This window comes from Mauremys mutica, chromosome 8 (assembly GCF_020497125.1).
Source record: "Mauremys mutica isolate MM-2020 ecotype Southern chromosome 8, ASM2049712v1, whole genome shotgun sequence".
NCBI classification, from domain to species: domain Eukaryota; kingdom Metazoa; phylum Chordata; order Testudines; family Geoemydidae; genus Mauremys; species Mauremys mutica.
In genome coordinates, this window is record NC_059079.1 from 108093656 (window position 1) to 108114369 (window position 20714).

Consider the following 20714-nt stretch of genomic DNA (forward strand, 5'->3'; position numbering starts at 1 on the left):
GCAACATTCACACAGATGTTAATGGGAGTAGGACTGAGTCCATTACATTCCTTGAGTTGCTTCTCCACCCTCACATTCATCTCACATCCTTTCTGAATGGAATTGCACAGTGCAATGGAGAGCTTTGAAATGATCGGACTTGTGCTACATCTGGTGTATTTTTAATAGGTTTGCCCCTGTAAGAATTCAATTTGTGGTTGAATTCAAACACATCTGTCTTCCTTCTCTTCCTTCAAACCTCTCCTAAAGCCCCAAGATGTGCTTTTATTTGTGCAAAATGCAGTGCCAGGCTACAGTGCTGAGTACATAACAATTATTCCTACCAACATTTAAAACAACACAAGCCCTTCTGAACTATTTCTTTTAATAGGTTAATATCTGCATGCAGAATCTCTTTTCATAAGAGTAGATATTCTCTGTGGTACAAATGTGCACGTGTTTTATTAGCCCAGTGTTCTGTTAAAAAGCCTCTTGTTTGCTTTTCATTTCTGCCCCATGGTACACGGCTCTCTCTGTAAATACAAGGTCCTGCATGCTACCATGTAAGCCATTTATTGGGCTGATTTAATATTACGGCCAGATTGGTCAGATGATGTTCAGCTGTGCTCCGCTGGAACTCGGCATGAACCATGCTGGCTAGCTAGCCCCTGTGCTAACGCACGACCTAGGTGGCCCTTGTATTTAATGGCAGTAAGTGCAAGTTCTCCCTGCTAGCCCCAAGCAGCACAAGGAGAAAAACAAAGCCCCAAGGAGAAATCCCTGTCTCCTGAAGTACTCCAGGACCTTGCATCTCTTCAGGGCCCACCTCAGAAAGGTGAAGGGCTGAGCTATTGAGGGGAACACAGGAATTTCAAATCTGATAGAAAGGTGGTTCAGCCATCCCTAATTTTGCTGGGACACATTTTCTTTTTTTTAACCTGGCATCCCCTATAGCCAAAACACCCCCAGAATGCTTCACGGCGAGAGTCCAGTGCGAGCAAAAGTGCAAAGGACACTTACGAAACCTACCAGGCCACCTTTTCCAGCAGCGTTTGCATGGGCACGTTGGGGAATTGTGCTCACGCTCACACTGGTTTTTGTGCACACTCAGTACCAGAGGTGCACACACCGCTGCTGGGTTTGCATGATCACTTGGGTGCATGTTCAGAGCATCGCTTACACCCACCCAGCTGTGTGAGCGGCACACACACGTACACCCCCCACTCACCCTCGCTTGGAGCATTCGGACCTGGAAGTTTGTTTGATCCCTTTTTCTGCATGAAGCAGAGTCTCACCCCCTCCGCCCTGCTGGGTGCTGGGGGACTGGGCCTTAGGTCAGGCAGGGGGCTGAGTCCCTGGGGTGTGAGCGGCTGCAGGGGGATGAGCCAGGGGGAGGAGAAGCCTGAGTCAGTGGAGTATCCGGCTGGAGCAGGTGCACACCCAGCCGAGCCAGGAGCCGCTTTCCAGCTCAGCAGAGGCAGGGCGAGGTCCGAGGTGCCGCTCCTCGCAGGAGGGGCAGAGGAGGCAGCAGCAGCCGAGCTGTGGGAGGCATCGGCCCGGGGGGACGGGACACACGCACCCGCCTGCGATCCGGATCCGAGCCCATGGAGCCGCTGTGGGGGAACAGCAGCTGTGCGAACGGTGGGTGTCCGGGCATGGGGGCGACAAGGGGCGGGGCGGGATTGAAGTCTGGGGTCTGAGCTGGGACAGTAGGATTGGGAGAGGGGTCGGGTCGGAAGGGGGTAGAGCTGGGGGGGTGTCTGGAGGGGTCCGGGGGGGGAGTGGGGCTGGGGTAGGGGTGGGATTGGGGGTAGGATGGCGTCGGAAGGGGGCAGAGTTGGGGGGTTCCAGAGGAGGCGGGGGGGTGAGTGGGATGGGGGTGGGATAGGGAGGTGGGGACTGAGCTAGGACAGTAGGATTGGAAAGGGGTAGAGCTGGGGGATCTGGGGGGTGAGTGGGACTGGGGTAGGGGTGGAATTGGGGATATGAAGGGGGCAGAGTTGGGGGGTCTGGAGGGGTCCGGGGGGGGGAGTGGGGCTGGTGGGTCGGATTGGGGGTTATGATGGGGTCGGAAGGGGGCAGAGTTGGGGGGTTCCAGAGGAGGCTGGGGGTGAGTGGGATGGGGATGGGATAGGGAGGTGGGGACTGAGCTGGGACAGTAGGATTGGAAGAGGGGTCGGGTCAGAATGGGGGTAGAGCTGGGGGGGGTTGGAGGGGGCTGGGGGTGATGGGGGGCTGAGGACTGGGATGGGTTCCAAAGGGGGGTGGGATGGGGTTGGGGTATGATGTGGTTGGAAGGGGGCAGAGTTGGGGGGTTTTGGAGGGGGATGGGTGGGGATGGGATTGGGGGGTATGATGGGGGCAGAGTTGGGGGGTTCCAGAGGCTGAGGGGTGAGTGGGGCTGAGGACTGGGATGGGTTCCAAAGGGGGGTGGGATGGGGTTGGGGTATGAAGGGGGCAGAGTTGGGGGGGTTTGGAGGGGGCTGGGAGGTGACTGAGACTGGGGAGCCACACACCTTTGCACCCCCACGGCACTGGGCTTTGTGTCCCAGGGCTCCCGAGCCAGGCCGCCGGCCCCTGATTTCTCACCAACTTCGGGGTTGGAAAGGAGACGGTGCCAGGGCCCGTGCTGGGACCCCAGGGAATTGGGGCAACAGCTGGGGCTGCCCCCCAAGTCAGCCCTGCCCCAGGCACTGCTCCCATGGTGGGTAGCACTGGAGCCAGGGCCTGGAACAAGAGTTGGGGGGCGGGGGGCTGGTGGGTTCCTCTGGCTAGAGGGAAATGCAGGGTGCATGTGAGCAGGGGGACTCCAGGAGGCGAGGGGACCCCATTGCAGGAGGGGGAGCTGGGCAGGTGTTTGTGCTGATCTGGGGACGGCATAGCAGAGATCCCCCCACAGGGCTTGACTGGGTGTGTCTCATCGCGGAGGCTGGGCTCCCTCCCATAATGCATGCAGGGACCTGGGCAGGAGCAAGGGGGGAGGGTGTCAGGGGAAGCAGGTGGTAAAGGACTGGCCAGTGCAGGGCTGGTTTCCCTTCCAGGTCCCCCCTCCAGACAGACAACTTTGTCCAATGTGTTCCTAAAAACTGAGGGGACGCCCACAGGCTCCGAGGGAGGGTGTGGAATCCCCCTCATTGGAGGAACTGGTTGGTCCTGCCTCAGCCTGAGGGTTGTGTGCGCTCTGGAGGCCCCGTCCGGCCCCACAGTTCTGTGATTCTGTAGCTTGTTCTTTCCAAGGTGAAACTTTTTTTTTTAAAGTTCCGAGAAGCGCTAGATCCAGCCCAAGTTCTGGGGGAGGCTGGAAGAGGGGGTCCCTCGGGGCGCTCTCCCTCCCACGCAGAGCCCTGGAGATGTGCACTCCTAGCCTAGGCCTGGTGGGCTGCCCCGTAATGCCGAAAGGTGTGAAGTGTAGAGCATCTGGCATTCGCATTGGAATGACAATCTGGACTGCATGCAGCTGCTTGGGGCCTACTGCCAATGACAGTCAACAGGAAGTGTTCCAGTGACTCCCGCGGGCTTTGGCTCACACCCTTAAAGCCCGTGTGTGATAGCTCTGGCTGTGAAAACGTGCGTGTGTATCAACGTTCCTTTCAATCCTCATGGGGCAGAGCCGCAGCTGGTGAATTGGCCCTAGCTCTGTTGAAGGCAATGGAGTCATGACAACTGACCCCAGCTGAGAATCTGCCTTTTTAACTTCTAGAACTAACCAGTGAAAAGAATAGGAAACCTCACTCCCTTCGGGTAAGCCACAGTCGCTTGTCCATGTGCCTTACTGACTGGTGTATTTCCATGGCTGGGGATGTAAGTATCAACATCTGGGCCCTATTTGAAGTTCAGGTGATTCTTGTGTATCCCAACCTGAAATTCTAAGGGAAGAGAATTTATCTTTGGAGATACCTCCCCCCACGCCCACTACAGAGGCATGTAATTCCTTTTGCTGCCTGGAAGGCTGAATAATAGAATGTAACAAAAGCAGAGCTAATCAATCAGACCTCTGGCTTGCTCCCTCTCAGGCTTGATCCTGGCTCTGCTTTGCATTGAAGGGGGCTGATTTTATTTGCTCTCTTTGGGAGAGGTGAAAGCTTTGTCACATGAGGACATGGTGCATCCAGGGGAGTTAGCAGTCACTTTTGTTCTAAAGTGCATCTGAAGAAGTGGGTTTTTTACCCACGGAAACTTATGCCCAAATAAATCTGTTAGTCTTTAAGGTGCCACCGGACGCCTCGTTTTTGTTCTAAGTCTCACAAAGCCTGTTCTATAGCAGAAGAAATGAGAGTGACTAAGCACTATGTTACCTGTGCATTACAGCGTTTGCAGGGACTGCACATTTAGTTTGGGAATTGGGATTTAGTTGGGGATTGGTCCTGCTTTGAGCAGGGGGTTGGACTAGATACCTCCTGAGGTCCCTTCCAACCCTGATATTCTATGACTGACACAGCAGCTGGGGGGTTTCTTCTTCTAAATTTTACTAATCCAAGATAGAAAAGACTCTGTAGACCATTTAACCCATCCCCTGCCTTATGGAGGATTGTTCCCTACAGTATATATGGGAGCATTTTACACAGCCTAGGAAAAAAAGAAAACAACTAGTGATGGAGCTTCCACCAGGTCCTTTGGGAGAGAAGTCCACAGTCAGGGAATTTTCCACTGGATCATTTGAGCACAAGGCAATCCCTCCTGCAGAAACACCCACACGGTGAGGAGAGGAGAGACTGCACAACGGTACAGCAGCCTCAGACTGTACCAACTTTTTTTTTGTGAATTCCTCACAGGGTCTGGGAAGGGGGGGAGGGGGAATGTATGACATGAGTGTCCATGTCCAACCAGCGACAAAGAACTCCTTGGCTGGGCAAAATCCACATGGCGGGTCCCTCTTCCCATTGCTAAGACTGAGGCAATGATCTAGCAGCTCATAGTTCTGATACATGCAGTATATTCTTTTAAAATTCGACTCAGCTATTTTGTTGCTCAGAGACGGTCTGCTCCCTAGTGGTGGAACACTCTTCTGTGCAGTTCCATCTGGGCATTTTCTTCCCTCATCCATCTCTGTATTTTTTTTAGTTCAATACCTACACAGAGCTAAGGGTAGCTAGGAGCAATGTCTCGGGTGTGGCAGCAGTGGGAGAACCAGAAAAAGAAGCTCAACAATTTTCCCACCCACACCCATGGATACAGCTTTGATGTAGATGCTGATTTTTAGTGGTGCTTTACACAGAAGCACTTGATTCTTATCTATTTTCATGCCGCCTGATAATGAATCACATTGATAGCCCCAATTTCCTCCTGCAGGATCTGAATACTTTCCAACTTCACATGCTTTCACCAGCCAGGTGGTGCCCAGGACACTGCACAACAGTGGGGATGGGAAGTGGAAATTTTGGTCAAGGACAAATCTGTACTCCTAGAAAAAGTTCCAGGGGATCATTTGCCAGACAGAGCCTCTGGGCCAGATTCACCATTACTGAACTCAATGGAGTCACCACAGCATATGCAGTGATGAATCAGGACCTCTGTTTTCAAGGTCCCAGCCGAAGGAGACACACATCCAGTAAATCTACCTAGGTGTTAATGCTGTGCCCATCACTGTGGTATCTGAGTACATAAATGCCTGGCAATCAAAAGAATTAGGAAAGATGAAGGGTTGAGTCAACCTTGCTGGTGTTTTAATTCATGTTTTCAGGGAGTCTCGGTATCATCCCACTAAGGGACTCCTCCTTTGACCTAACTTCAGAATAGTCATGTGTCGTTTGCCAGAACTCTGTTGAATCAAGAGGGCTCTGACAAGGATCTGAGGATCTGCCCCCATACCTTCTGGGTTCTCAGGTGTGATAGAGTGTGCTTCTAGAGGGCAGAGGGGCACAGGAAAGAGGCCCACCATCCTTGTAATATGCTGCAGTACTCTGATGTTAGCATCTTTTCTGGAGGAGATTTTGCCTAGGTTTTGCCAGAAGTTATTGGCCTATGACATGGCCCCCAAGTGCTGGATGCTGCCATGAGGGTGGCTGTGAAAACAAATGACAATCCGCCCAAGAGAATAATTATTTTGTGTAACCTGACATAAGAACAAAAGAATGGCCATACTGGGTCAGACCAGTGATCCATCTAGCCCTGTATCCTGTCTTCCAACAGTGGCCAGTGCCAGATGCCCCAGAGGGAATGAACAGAACAGGGAATCATCAAGTGATCCATCCCATGTCACCCATTCCTAGCTTCTGATCAACTCCGTAATTGGTTGGTCTTTATTCCCAATGATCATCCCTCTGACAATGTCCAGCAGAGAGGGAAGCTTTGTGAGAGGTTGCTGTTCTAATCTTTAACCTAACTATCTGTTCCTGTACGGGTCAGGCCATTTGGGAGCGGCTGACGAAAAGCTCTCCTCTAATTCCATAGAAAAGCAAAATGACCACATTAGGTAGAAATGTGGTGCTGGAAGTGATGAGCGATGGACTAGCTGACAGAGGTGGCCTGAACAGGCAGGGTGGAATTGGAGTCTCTAAATCAACAAGGGTTGGATGTCTTTCTAGAAGATATGCTCTCGTTCAACCACACGTTATCAGGCCTGATGCAGGAATTACTGGGTGGAGAGCCTCTGACCTGTATTATGCAGGAGGTCAAATTAAATAACCATAATGGTCCCATTTGACCTTTAAATCTGTGAATCCTGAGCTCTACAGCAAGTTTTATGTCAAGGGGCCTTGATAACTAGCGCTGATCAGGAAGCAGATTTCCTGCCCCATGGAAAATGTCACGATTTCAAATTTTTTGCGGACCCCCCCCCCCAAATGGAGATGAAAAGGCAGATTCTTGACATTTTTTGCAAACTGAAAATCTGCAAAAATTAAAATTAGTTTTGTTGGCATAGCCATGGTTGTCCCAGGATATTAGAGAGACGAGGTAGGTGGGGTAATAGCTTTTATTGGACCAACTTCTATGGGGGAGAGAGACAAGCTTTCAACCTTACACAATATCTCCTTCAGGTACTAGACCAGGGGTTGGCAACCTTTCAGCAGTGCTGTGCCGAGTCTTCATTTAGTCACTCTCATTTAAGGTTTCGCGTGCCAGTCATAGATGTTAATGTTTTTAGAAGGTCTCTTTCTATAAGTCTATAATAGATAACTAAACTATTGTATGTAATGTAAATATGGTTTTTAAAATGTTTAAGAAGCTTCATTTAAAATTAAATTAAAATGCAGAGCCCCCCGGACCGGTGGCCAGGACCCGGGCAGTGTGAGTGCCACTGGAAATCAGCTCGCGTGCTGCCTTCGGCACACGTGCCATAGGTTGCCTTCCCCTGTGCTAGACAAATGACAATCCTACCAAGAGAATGATTCTTTTGTGTAACCTGACTGACGTGAAGAAGAGCTCTGTGTAAGCTCAAAATCGTGTCTCTCTCGCCAACAGAAGCTGGTGCAATAAAAGCCATTACCTCACCCATCCTACCTCGCTAATATCCTGGAACCGACAGGGCTACACAAACCATGTTTGAGTCATGGCTGTTGCAGAATTCAGTAAACAGATCTGCCACTCTGAGCTGGGAGCCAGGCCCGTCTTGTTTCTCGGGGAGCTTCCTGGTGCCCAGCCCACACTTACTATACTGAGGGGCCATAAAGAGAAGCTAACTTGAAAGTCAATATTCATTTTCAAATAGGGAAAGTGTCAATATTTTTTTCCAAGTTCATTTCGTTTCCCCCCCTCTCTATCTTGGTGCTGGTGGAGTCATTCCAACCTGGCAAATGCTTTTTAATGCTTCTCTCCACACTTTAGAGAAGTGTTTTATTCAATAAAGGTTTTCCTTCCAATTACTATCCTCGTTCTAGAGAGTCAATGATCTTCACCTGTCGTGTAGTAAAACCCTTCTCTCGGGTGCCCCTGTATTTGTTCTGCATTTGCTGAAGTCAGTTCCTGATGGAAATAAATAACACCGTAGACTCTGATGGCCCTGTAGTAGCAACATGATTGTGCTGAGATAGACGCTCCCTTAGCCTCCAGGGCTGTTAGTATATCTGGAGAACAAGGATTGTTTGTCACTCTGTTAATAAAGAGTGGGAGTCAAATTGTTATTTCTGCTTGTGGTGGAGAAAGGGGAAATGACAGTCTCAGCTGAAGGACTTTAGCTGACAAGGGAACATCACTGATAACTTACAGGACTCACATAGTATCTGAGAAGGATACGGTGACCCCTGCGGTGTGAGAGCGATATTAACTTTCAGCAGCCCTGACCAATGTCATGTGACGGGAGCCAGGAAATAAAGATCACCCTCTTCCCAGTGCTCCTGCATGTCACCCATTTATAGCCAGGCAGGAGGACATCCCAAAGCGCAGGTCACTGTATGAAAAGGACCCACAAACTACAGCTCCTGGTCCCAGCTGCTGAGCCCAAGTTTTCCTAGAGTGTGTTGATACCAAACGTGTAGTGTTGTGGTAGCTGTGTTGGTCCCAGGGTATTAGAGAGACAAGATACAAACATGGCTGTTCAGTGCATAGGTGTGGAAAGGCCAACACAAATGGCACACATGAGTGAAGGAACACGAGCCAGAACAGATTACAGAATAGTTAGATGAGTTAGATGTATTCAAGGCATCAGGGTTTGATGAAGTTCACCTTCGGGTATTTTCTCGGAGCCATTAGTGATTATTGTGGAGGATGGGTGAGGTCCCAGACGACTGGAGAAGGGCAATCATGGTACTGATCTTGCAAAGGGGTACAAAGAGAACCTGGGGAATTAGGCCGGTGAGTGTAATTTTGATACGTGGAAAGATACTGGAACAAATTATTAAACGATCAATTTGTAAGCACCTTGAGGATAGCAGGATTATAAGGAATAGCCAACATGGATTTGTCAGGAACGAGTCAGGCTCATTTCCTTCTTTGACAGTGTTTCTGGCCTAGTGGATTGTGCGGAAGCGGTAGGTGTGATATAACTTGATTTTAATAAGGCTTGTGACACAGTCCCACATGAATTCTCATAAGCCAACTAGGAAAATGTGGTCTAAATGAAATTTCTAGATGATGGGTGCACAACTGGTTGAAAGATTATCCTCAAAGAGTAGTTATCAGTGATTCACTGTCAAACTGGGAAGACGTATCTAGTGGGGTCTGTCTTGGGTCTGGTACTAGTCAACATTTCCATTAACGACTTGGCTAATGGAGTGAAAAATATACTTATAAAAGTCATGGGTGACACTGAGCTGGGAGGGTTGTAAGCACTTTTGGAGGACAGGCTTAGAATTCAAAATGGCTATAACAAATTGGACGATTGGGGTGAAATCAACAAGATGAACTGCAATAAAGACAAGTGCAAAGTACTACACTTAGGAAGGAAAAAGCCAATGCACAACTATGGAATGGGGACTAACTGGCTAGGCAGTGGTACTGCAGAAGAGGATCTTGGGGATAGAGTGGGTAACAAATTGAATATGAGAAAAAAAACGTGATGCAGTGGGGTATATTAACAGGAGTGTCATATGTACGACATGGGAGGTAATTATCCTGCTCTACTCAGCACTGGTGAGGTCGTAGCTGGAATACTGTGTCCAGTTTTGGATGCCACATTTTAAGAAACATGTGGACAAGTGCGGGAGCCCAGAGGACAGCAATGAAAATGATAAAAGGTTTAGAAAACCTGATCTATGGGGAAAGGCTAAAACAATTGGGCATCCTTAGTCTTGAGAAAAGGAGACAGAGGGTGGAGCTGATAACAGTCTTCAAACATGCTAAGGGCTGTTCTAAAGAGGACGGGGATCAACTGCTCTGAAGGAAGGACAAGGAGCAATGGGCTTCTGAGGCAGCAAGGGTAATTCAGGTGAGCTATTAGGAAACTCTTTCTAACGCTAAGGCTAGGTAAGCACGGGAATAGGTTACCAAAGGGGGTTATGGACCCCACCCCTGGAGCTATTTAAGAACAGTTGGACGAACACCTCTCTGGGATGGTCTAGGTTTACTTGGTCCTGCCTCAGAGCAGGCAGCTGGACCAGATGACCCATCGAGGTCCCTTCCAGGATTCTAGAGCCACGCTGGGAAAAAGCTGCTGTGTCCAGCCATGCTAGCTGGAAACTTGCCAGCTAAGCATGCCGGGGGTTTCCAGCTGTAGTACAGATGGAGCTTAAAGCCTAGTGTCCCAGTGCCACTGATGCCTAGCCATGGCATCCAGCCACAAACTCATGCCATGTAATTGCCCCCTTCTTGAGGGTTTCATACATTAAACAATTAGCATTCGTGCCTCTGTTAAGCTTTCCCTTTGCTACTTGGTTTTGTTGTTGGTTTGAACCTTTGATCTGGGGTCAGTTCCCTGCTCCACCACAGACTTCCTGCGTGACCTTGGGCAAGTCACTTAGGCCCAGGTGTTTCAGCTCCCAACTTCCATTCATGTAGGAGAACCCTAAATACTTTGTGAAGCTGCTTCTTAGTCTCTCTCTGCCTCAGTCTCATGACAATAATAGGATTTACCCGGCTCCCAGGGGTGTTATGAGGATAAACATGCTAAAGATTTTGGGGTGCTCACATACTACAGTATTGGTGGGGGGGGCACTTTAGGTAGAGAGAGTCCATTACTTTGATCATATTCAGTAACACCGTGACTTCAGGGGGACTGTTCATGAACTAGCGTGCATAAGGGTGCTAGACTCTGGCCTTAAATCATTTTTGTCAAGGCTGTCTAAGGAATCAGTGCTAGACCTGTGATTGGAATCCTGGGCCCCAGTCCTGTGCTCCGACCACTACATCACCATCCCTAAAGAAACACATTTGATAGCGTCCCACAGAATAGTCTCACTAATGTTTCACATTTGTTTTCTGTGTGCGTTGTCCTCCCAGGTTCTTTGGTTAATGTTTCTTGCTCATCTCGGCGGGTCATATGCCAGGTGATCGGTGATGGCAACCTGACCACCTCTGTCCATAAGAATCTCACTTTGCACAGCAGCTGGGCAACACAAGTAGAAAGCAAATATGGATTCTACATTGGCTTGGCCCTTGCCATCTTCTCCAGTTTCCTCATCGGCAGCAGTGTCATCCTCAAGAAGAAAGGGCTGCTGCGGCTGGTGGACAAAGGGAGCACCAGAGCAGGTATGGAGATTCCGGGAGGATGGTGGGGAAGACGGGGTTTCTGCTGCCAGAATCAGACGCATTGTCCACACTCCCATAAGTAATGAGGCCGGGGGAAATGCCTCATAAGATTTGCTGTTGGTGCGTGTGTTTGCATCTGAAGAGCATGATAACTGGGAGTGGGGGAACTTTTCATCCATCAGGGACTCTTCTCCGTGTAAATAAAACTGGATGTGGGACTCAGATGGTTCACAGCTCTGGGGCTGGCCCTTTGCCCAGGGCAGAATTTCACCCATGCAGAATGGATCAATTTACTCAAATGGGATTGCACAATTCAATTCTCCATGAATCAAATCCTGCTTGTATTGAAGTCAATGGAGAAGTTTGCCATTCACTGAGACAGGACAAGGTCCTGTGTGGTTTTCCTGCACTGGCGAATGACATCTTATTAATGCAAAATGCCAAATTCATTTGCAGAGCCCAGAATGTGTGTATAAACTTTCCCACTTCCACCAAGTAAATATTAACTTAATGTTAAATTACATATAAATAATTCCCCATCTGTGTTATTTATTTATTAATAATCCAGTAACTAAAACATGCTGAGAACTCTACAGAACAATATGGTCTTTGTGCTGGAGAGGTTACAATCTAATCTCAGACATGATGCAGCAAGTGAGGGTCGCTGTCGTTATCTTTGTCGTCTTAGAGAAGTTATCTTTTTGATGCACCTGCACCCAGCACCTCAGAACCAAAGCAGTTCTAATGCCCTAAGAATGGTCCTGGTGGCTTTACTTCACAGGTAGAAAAGCACCATGGATGGTGCCCATCCAAATTAGAGGTAATGATTATAAGATCCTCAGTGTTCTTCAGTTGGTGTCTCAGGTATCCTACTGCTGGCACCATGAGGTTACACTGACTACGACTTCTCAGATGACACAGAACAGGGCAGGGCTTATTACTGAGTGGGCTGGCCCCTAATGGTATTGCTGACCTTGATCTCCACTGTTTTGCAAGGTGAGGGTAAGTGACCCTGCAAGGCTTTACTTCCACTCCTTCACACATGTGCATTGTCCTTAATGAGCGGAGTGCAAACCATGCCTTCTTGCTGACAGAGTGCGTCTGTCCTGATAACCTGGCCTAGGGGGCACGACCAGAGCTGGAGCAAGAGGGATCTCTGTGAGAGCATGTGAATGTGTCATGCCTTTGGGGGGTGCTGAATGCAGGCTCTGGCTGAGGCATGCTTGTGTGGGATTGTATTGCACAAGGGGGATGGTATGTGCCAGGATGCGATTATGCAGTAGGTGCTTGAGCAAGGGGAAGCGTGTGTATATTGCATCACGTTAGAGCAGCATGCGGAGGTGGAGTCTAAGTTCAGCTTGTGGTTGTTGGAGCACGTGTGTGCAGTGGGGTTGCACTGGCGTGTGCGTGTCTGTTGGCTGACCAGCCGTGTGTACAGATGCAAGGTAAATGTGGTGGGTGTGTCTGTGTGCCCCAATAGGTGGAATTTGGAGGCGGGGTGGAGTCTTATTCCCCAGTTCTGCCCACCGTTGAGTTGCACAGTGGAGTTTAGGCCATTGCTCTGGTGTCACAGACATAAGTCTTAATAGACGTTTCGAACCGCACCTGCAGCCAACCTCATTGTGTAACTACAGACCATAGCACCTAGCTCCTCGATAACATTTTTCATCAGTTGATCTCAAAGAGCTTTACAAAGGAGGTCAGTATCATTGGTCCCTGTTTTACAGATGGGAAAACTGAGGCATGGAGCAGTGAGGTGACTTGACTAAGGTCGCCCAGCAGGCCAGGGGCAAAGCTGGGACTATAACCCAGAGCTCCTGAATACCAGTCTGGGCCTCGAACCGCTAAAGCAGTACAGATCCACCCCCATGGTGACTGCCCCTTGCTGAGGACCGGCCATATGCAACAGCTGATGTTGTACAGTTCAGCTTTTTTGAGTTATCTGTCCAAAGAAATCTTAGAAATTTAACATTAACAAAAGTACTTCCCCTCCCCATCCCAAAGCTGAGCTAACTCCGTAGTGGTCACAGGGATTTTCCAGAGTGATTCACCGTGGGGCTGGGTTCAAGCATGGAAAATTTCAGCCCAAAAGAAGAATTTCTGAGAAAGTTTTGAGCCAGAGAAAGCAGGGATTTCTAAGGGAGCCGGTGTGTAACCTTCTCCCTGTAGCTTTCATCGAGGAGCTTTAAATGTTTCAATTCTAGCAATAGTTTCCCAAGTGTTCTTTATCCATTGCTGGCTCAGACTTTCCTTTTAGCCATCTAATCTTTCCATCTAGGCATTTATTCCAGGCTCGTTAGCATGGTATTTGAGCATGGCCCTCTGCTGCTGCATACTTCAACATGCCCCGTCATTTGTGCTGTTACGTGGTAGTACCTGCTCAGCCAGGGTCATGGAAAACTGGCCCTATCCTGCTCCCACTAAAAATCAGTTGGAGTTTTTGCTTTGATTTTAATGGCGACAGGCTCAGGCTCTTGATGTGGAAGAACTACAGATTTCCACTTCCCGCCCCTGCTTGAACCTCTGAACTCTCCCTTTTTAGAGACACATTTTCCACCCTCTCATTTTTTTTTAATGCCATAAATAATTCTGCATCGGAAATGCAGTCATGAAACTCCCTTTTTGCATTAAGTCGGGACATTATTATTATTTATTTGTATTCCAGTAGCACCCAGAGGCCCCAACTGAGATCAGGACGCCTGTGTGCTAGGGACTGTACAAACACATGGTGACAGAATCCCTGCCCAAGTAGACACGACAAAGAGTGGGAGGGGAAACAGAGGCCAAGAGAGAGAAAGCAACATGCCCACGGTCACCCAGGCCACAGCAGCGGAGCGTGGGACGTCCTGAGCAGTTTAGTGCCCTATGCTCTAGCGAACACTGCCACCCATGATGCCAGCAAGGGGGTTGTTTCCCCATCAGTTTTAACCCTTTGTCGCTTCCCCCCACGATCTCCCTTTCAGGTTTCAGTCCCACAGCTGGGCCCTAGCCAAGGATTTATAGCTCAGTGGTTTGAGCATTGGCCTGCTAAATCCAGGGTTACGTGTTCAGCCCTTGAGGGGGCCAGCTAGGGAACTGGGGTAAAAATCTGTCTGGGGCTTGGTCCTGCTTTGTGCAGGGGGTTGGACTAGATGACCTGCTGAGGTCCCTTTCAGCCCTGATATACTGTGATTTGATGCTGGGACCCTTCTAGCAGTTCCCTGAAAAACAGAAGCAATGACCCTGGCTGTTAGTGGTCAAGGGCGCTCAGCAAAGATGGTGCAAACTCATCACAGAGCATTTAGCGCTGGCTGGGGGATAACGTCGCCTCTTCAGTGTTGCCCAATGGGATTAAATAGCTGTGTTCTATTGTATTTATGCTCCCGTCCAGGCTGTAAATGCCACCTTCCACTAATAGTCTCTGGTTGCCGTGTAGGATTTGATTGATTTGTTTATTGTCTCCTCTCCTTCTAGGTTGTTTCAATAGTCATTTGAAACGGCCCTTCCGTAGCTCGGTATCTGCTAGTTCTTGTGGCTGTGGGTTATTTTTCTAGTAGTCCCTAAATACCTATGCTTTGCTTTCCCAGGAGACGGAGGTCATGGCTACCTTAAGGACTGGCTGTGGTGGGCTGGACTGCTAACCAGTAAGTGGGGCTAGTCACATTCCCATGCATTTATTGCCCTCACAAGGTTTAGAAAATGGAGGCATAACCAAGCTATTATTTTAGCCAGTTTCTCCAGTGGCTCGGAAGTTTGTTCAGTGGAGGGACAGATTCTCCACCCCTTGCAGATAGATAAATAGAGCAGAACCAGCATGCTGTGCCCGTCCCATCGCAGCCCGTCTGGATAGCTTGCAGAACTAGTTCGCTGAGTTTTCCTAGCCAAGAGTCTGAAAAGCCCCGGTTAGACCAGGGAGGCTGGCTGGTCTGTCAGCGTACCAGGCACTGGACAAAGCCTGCTGCACTACCAAGGTCAGGAAAGGGCACGTCTACATCAGTAGGTAGATATTCGGGAGGGGGTAGTAGCACCTCCATCCCCCTGCTTGGCAATAGAATCCAGGATGCACAACTTCCTGCAGAGCCCCCTTGTGTGAAGTTCTCACTGGGGTTCTTTGCACCCAAGATGCTCTGGCTCGGTTTCCATGTGGCGTGGAAACCCCCAGCAAGATTCGGGCTCCTTCCCCAGCTCAGCCCTTATCGCTCTGAAAATGCACAATGACCTTAACGAAATACGTGTTGTAACTCACTTGTTGGCTGTTTGTTTTTCTCTTGTTTGCTCAGTGGGTGGAGGGGAAGCTGCCAACTTTGCTGCCTATGCGTTTGCACCTGCAACTATCGTCACCCCCCTTGGCGCCCTGAGCGTGCTCATAAGGTGATTTCTAGGTCTCTCTATTTTTATATTTAACCCCCTTTTTTTCCCAGATGGCACAAATGTGATTTGCGTGGCAAGAAGAAAAACATCTTGGCGATTGTGACAAAACAGACAAATAGATGGATGTTCTCCTCAGCGTGGGATGTTGCGCAAAGCACATTGATTGTTGGATTAAATAACATATGGGAACAATGTATGTTGGTGTGACCAATAGTCCAGTGTCTATTTGGAAGCTTTTATAAAAACCTCTGGCTCTTCCTTCTTGTTCTGGTCACCCAGCTGCGGCGCTGGTACCAGAACATTTTTGGCAGCGGATCGTATTGCCAACCCCAAATGCCAAAAATCATGAGAACTTTTCACAAAATCATCCATTTTGGGTTCTCTTGATTTGCAGTCTGGCTTTTGAACATTTAGGGTGCATTGGGATCACATTTTTGTACTTTTCTCTTCTGCCAGAGGGCTAGAAACGTACTTTTCTTTTAATGATAACTGGGAGTCTCCGGTTTTCACATGACTCCAGGAGCTAGGGCTATTTTTTCAAAAAGACACCAATTACTGCAAGACTCACAATAAAAATGGGAGATTTAGCACCACTACAGTGGGGGAACTGCCTCCAGAATGGGCCATTTGATGAGCAAACACGTAGTTGGAACATGACTAGACTTTCTACTGTTGAGTTTTCCTGTCCCTTCAAAGAGTTTCTAAAGTTTAATAACTCAATAATTAATGGAGTGTTAGTTTCTTTGGTCTTCAAACTCCTTTCTCTGGGTGCTAGGAACTTTATGTTACCCAACTGAGCATAAATGGAACTAGCCACATGATTAGTTCCTCTGGAGACACAGTGATCTCTCCCCACCTATAAGCATTTTCTTTTCAAGACCTTAATTTTATTTCTACGTGAGTTGTGAATTTTAGGAGTCACACAGTCCAGACTCTGCTGTGAATCTGGAATAACCCCACTTAACTCAGTGGAGTTACTCTAGATTTACACCCACACAACAGAGAGAAGAATTTCTTCCTGGCCCTTAATAAAAGTGAAGATATTAATTTATTTTACATGTAACCTTTTAATCTGCCTTTTGTTTAACCCTTGCAGTTCTCCCTTAGATGATTTGGGGGTAGTAACGTCTTTTATTTGTCTGACCCGCACAGTGCCATCCTATCTTCCTATCTGCTCGGAGAGCGGCTAAACCTGCTGGGAAAGCTCGGCTGCATGCTGAGCATTGTGGGGAGCACGGCGATAGTGATACACGCCCCAGAAGAAGAAGAGGTCACCACGCTGGCCGAAATGGCTTCAAAACTGAAAGAGCCCGGTAAGAACCAGGCAGTTCAGCCAGCTCAAAGACGGGGCCATTTAGAGGAAAATATACGAGCAGTAGATAGAACGTCATGTCCAGAGTTTTGCTTTAGTTAGGAACCACGGCTCCAGGGTCTAGCTGAAGGATTTAATAGACCCTGTGGTGCACCCCTAGAACTGGTTTCCCTGCAGTTCCCCTGTTGTGCATTCTAGTGTTTTAGACAGTGGCTCTAGAATCTTGGAGAGTGCGTGCGCGCGTTTGTTTTGTAATCAGCACTTGGGAGCCACTTGTGCCGGTTTTAGAGAAGCATAGTCTTGCGGCTGGGTTTGCAGTTGTTATTTGTATGACTGGAGCATCTAGGAGCCTGAGTCTATTGCTGCCCTTCTCTGAGGGGCATCCATATCTGGGCTGAATTTGTACTAGCAGCTTTTTCCCACCCCAAACCATTTGCAGTCTCAGCTTCCAAGGTGCTCAGGATGGGAATACCTGGCGTGGAGCAGGTCAGCATTAAGGTGGCCAAGCTGCAATGCGGAGGCAGCCCAGCCAAATCCCCTCCTCCTTTACGCCCATGGACCCATGTGCTGATGTGGCCCTACACATTGCCATCTGATTTGAACTTTCCATGGGCAGCGAGCTCATTCATAAAGCGGTAAAACGAACCCCCGACAGGTATTCGTCTATGGCCTCAGACTGGGATTGCATAACAGGTGACTGGGGATTCTTTGGTCCCAGATCTGTAGTTGGTGGAAATCCACATAGCTTCATGCAGCTTAGTGGAGCTACAACGTTTTCCACCAGTTTGAAGATCTGGCCTTTTGGGTTTTTTCAAAACTGTATTCCTGCCTATGTCCGGTGTGTTACTGCCTTACTCTGGGTTACGTTGCTTATGACCAGCTGTGGGCTGTGTTTGATCTCTCTGGCATATCCCGAGTAATGCATGCTGGGGTTATAGCCTGACTGTGCCTGCCAGTGGATTTCATGTTGTCACTTCTTGCCTCTCAAAAGGTTTCCTCGCTTATGCTGCCATCCTCTTAGTAGTCTGCCTGATTCTGATCTTCTTCCTCGCACCCCGCTACGGGCAGCGCAACATTCTCATCTACCTCACCATCTGCTCTGTGATTGGTGCCTTCTCGGTGTCTTCCGTCAAAGGACTGGGGATTGCCATCAAGGGCTTCTTTGCTGACCAGCCTGTCCTGCAGAACCCGCTGACCTGGATCCTCATCCTCACGTTGGTGGCTTCCGTCACCACTCAGATCAACTATCTCAACAAAGCTCTAGACATTTTCAACACCTCCTTGGTATTTCCCATCTACTACGTGTTATTCACCACCATAGTCATCACCACGTCTATCATCCTCTTTAAGGAGTGGGTCGCCATGTCAGTGGTGGACATTATTGGGACGGTTTGTGGCTTCCTCACCATTATTTTGGGGGTGTTTTTACTCCATGCCTTCAAAGACATGGATATAAATTTGGGGAACCTACATGTTCTTCAGAACAGCGGCCAGGCACCAGCAATCAAGGACGACAAGAACATTCTGATAGAAGTGGACGATTCTGGCATGATTGCCGATGATAAACCCAGAGTATTCATGATCTACAGCTAAAGCAGTGATATAAATGGTTAAGGGCAGAGGATGCTGCTCTGAGCAGGCTAAAATGTTACCGGGCAATTTTAAAGCAAAAGCACAGAAAGTAAAACTAATCATGAGGCTGACCTAATGCTACTAGAGACAAATGCAATCTTCCAGTGGGCTCTGGAGCAGGCCTGATGTCATAACATGAGGAAGGGGCATATTTTGTGTTCACCCATAAGACATCAACATGAATAGCTGCTGAAAGTGGCAACTCCCTTGAAATATGACAAGCTTGGAGCAAAATTCTACTCTGGGATCCTTGCTGATGGCTGGTCTTTCAACATTGTCAGTTTCTAGTGCAGGAGCTGCACACTTTTTCCTAAGCAGAACTCTGGCTGATGTGCTTACTTCAAACTGACCTCCACTGACTGACTGATTAGTGGGTTTTGATTTCTTTACAGCCCCTATCCCAAGAGCTTTAGGTATTTCTGCAAAACGTAAAATACATAGCAACAGCAAAAAGAACAGGAAGACCCCCAGTGAATATTCTGCCCTTGCAAACCCCCTGGGCAGTTTACCCAGGTGGATAGCAACAGCAAGTCCTGACATCTGACAACCCCTTAACGCTTCCAATCCCCGAAAGCCTGGGGGAAAAGATGGATTTTCAGCATGCCATTGGCTTGTCAGAGCAAGTTCCATAGTAAAAGGCCCACTCCTGGAAAACACCCTCCTCTGACCCACCAACCCCCTCTTTTTAAAGCCAGGACACACCCTCATCCTGGGCAAGTAAATATTTAGACAGGCAAGTAAGGGATCATTTGTTTCTGTTCTCATCCTACCAAAGGGCAGCCAAACAGATTTTGTACCTAATAAATTGTCAAGGTAATTATGCAACATGACTTTATGACCTCTGATGATTTTAACCACAGCAGTGTAGCATGGGGCATTCCACGAAGGACCTAGTGCAGAATGTGAGAGAGGTTTGAACCAAACATCCTTAAAGAGGAAGTTCAGGTCAGATCTGAACATAGTTTCTGTCGCTTTAGTGAGAGAAACCAAAAGCCTCAGGTCCCCACACCCTGAATGCTGAGAAAGATTGAAGCTGAATCATGCAGCTCTCCTGATGCAGAATAGACCTAGCAGTGCAGGGAAGTAAGCAGTGTTTGTTCTAAGGTGGTAAAAGCTGCCACTGCCTGATTGCAAGAGAACCTAATCTATCTGAGTGCATGAACGTAGAAGGGTAGATTCACTGCTGGAACTCCCCCACCACCACCCCCAGATTGCTGGATGATGTGGTATCATAGAATCTCAGGGTTGGAAGATCATCTAGTCCAACCCTCTGCTCAAAGCAGGACCAATCCCCAGATCCCTTAATTAGCCCCTCAAGAATTGAACTCACCACCCTGGGTTTAGCAGGCCAATGCTCAAACCACTGAGCTATCCCTCCCCCGCCTGTATAACAGGCTCTCATCTAGCACCCTCAGCTAAAGGAGCCCAGAGAAAGCAGCCAAACACCGCTTGCTGCCTCGGCCTATTTCTGGCTTTTCCCACAGCCCCTTCCTGAGCTCACACTTCCACAGACTCTTCCCTCCTCTCCCTTGCTCTGCAGAGCTCTTGCCCATTCTCCATCAGAGCACTGCCTCCCCTGGTCTTCTCCCTAGAAGTCCATTCCTACCAAGCCACTAACACTCAGGGCTTTTCCCCTGGACTCCCTTCCCCTATGCTAGGGCCTCAGCTCCAGTCTACCCCCAAGGCCGGCCAGCCACCTAGGGGTTGGCATCCTCTGAGGCCCAGCTACAACCCTCTCCCATTAGGGCCAGCCCCAGGCAGTAACCTCCCTCCAACTGAGCATGTGCTGCCTTTTGTGCAAACCTTCTTGCTCTCAGCTGGGCCCAGTCATGAATCAGAACCACCTGGTCCTCAGGCAGTTAGGAGCAGCTAGAGGGGGCACTGATGCCCCTGTAGGGTGAGCCAGCTGCTGACAATGAGCTAACAGCCTGTGCAAACGTGGCAATCATACGAGGCAGAGCTCAGTCTTCCCTGTAGAATGTACATCCCGGGCCCTAAATGATCAGCAGGCAACCGCATGAGAGAACGTAGGTCTGCTGCTCTTGAGCTAATGATTTCACATTGGACAGCTCCAGACTTCAGCTTGGTAGTTCAGAGAGGTTCGGCCCTAGCCGTGGGGGGTTGAGTCAGTCTTTTACAGAGAGGAGCTCTTAGCCAAATGCCAAGATTTCAATGGGCTCAGTGTGGATTTCTGAAGGGTTGGCTATGAAGTTTTGGTTAAGCCCCATCTCTGCATTGAACTGTTGTTCTACTAGGACATTGCTTTGTGCTGGGTAACACTGTGGGCTGCGACAGTGCCAGGACTGCGTTTGACATGATCTGCGTTCACTAGAAAGGTGAATGATGCCACTTAAATTATAGGGCCAGATTCTGCCAGTTT

The 20714-nt window shown here is 48.9% G+C and overlaps 1 protein-coding gene across 1 annotated transcript; it reads left to right on the forward strand.

Moving 5' to 3' along the window:
- The first annotated feature begins 1443 nt into the window (after positions 1 to 1443).
- Positions 1444 to 19554, forward strand: NIPAL4 (NIPA like domain containing 4). The gene is made up of 6 exons (XM_045026014.1): positions 1444 to 1620; positions 10792 to 11040; positions 14607 to 14663; positions 15300 to 15390; positions 16543 to 16703; positions 17694 to 19554. Exons 1-6 carry the CDS (start codon positions 1584 to 1586, stop codon positions 18293 to 18295), a joined length of 1197 nt encoding a protein of 398 aa, XP_044881949.1. The 5' UTR covers positions 1444 to 1583; the 3' UTR covers positions 18296 to 19554.
- Positions 19555 to 20714: the final 1160 nt, after the last annotated feature.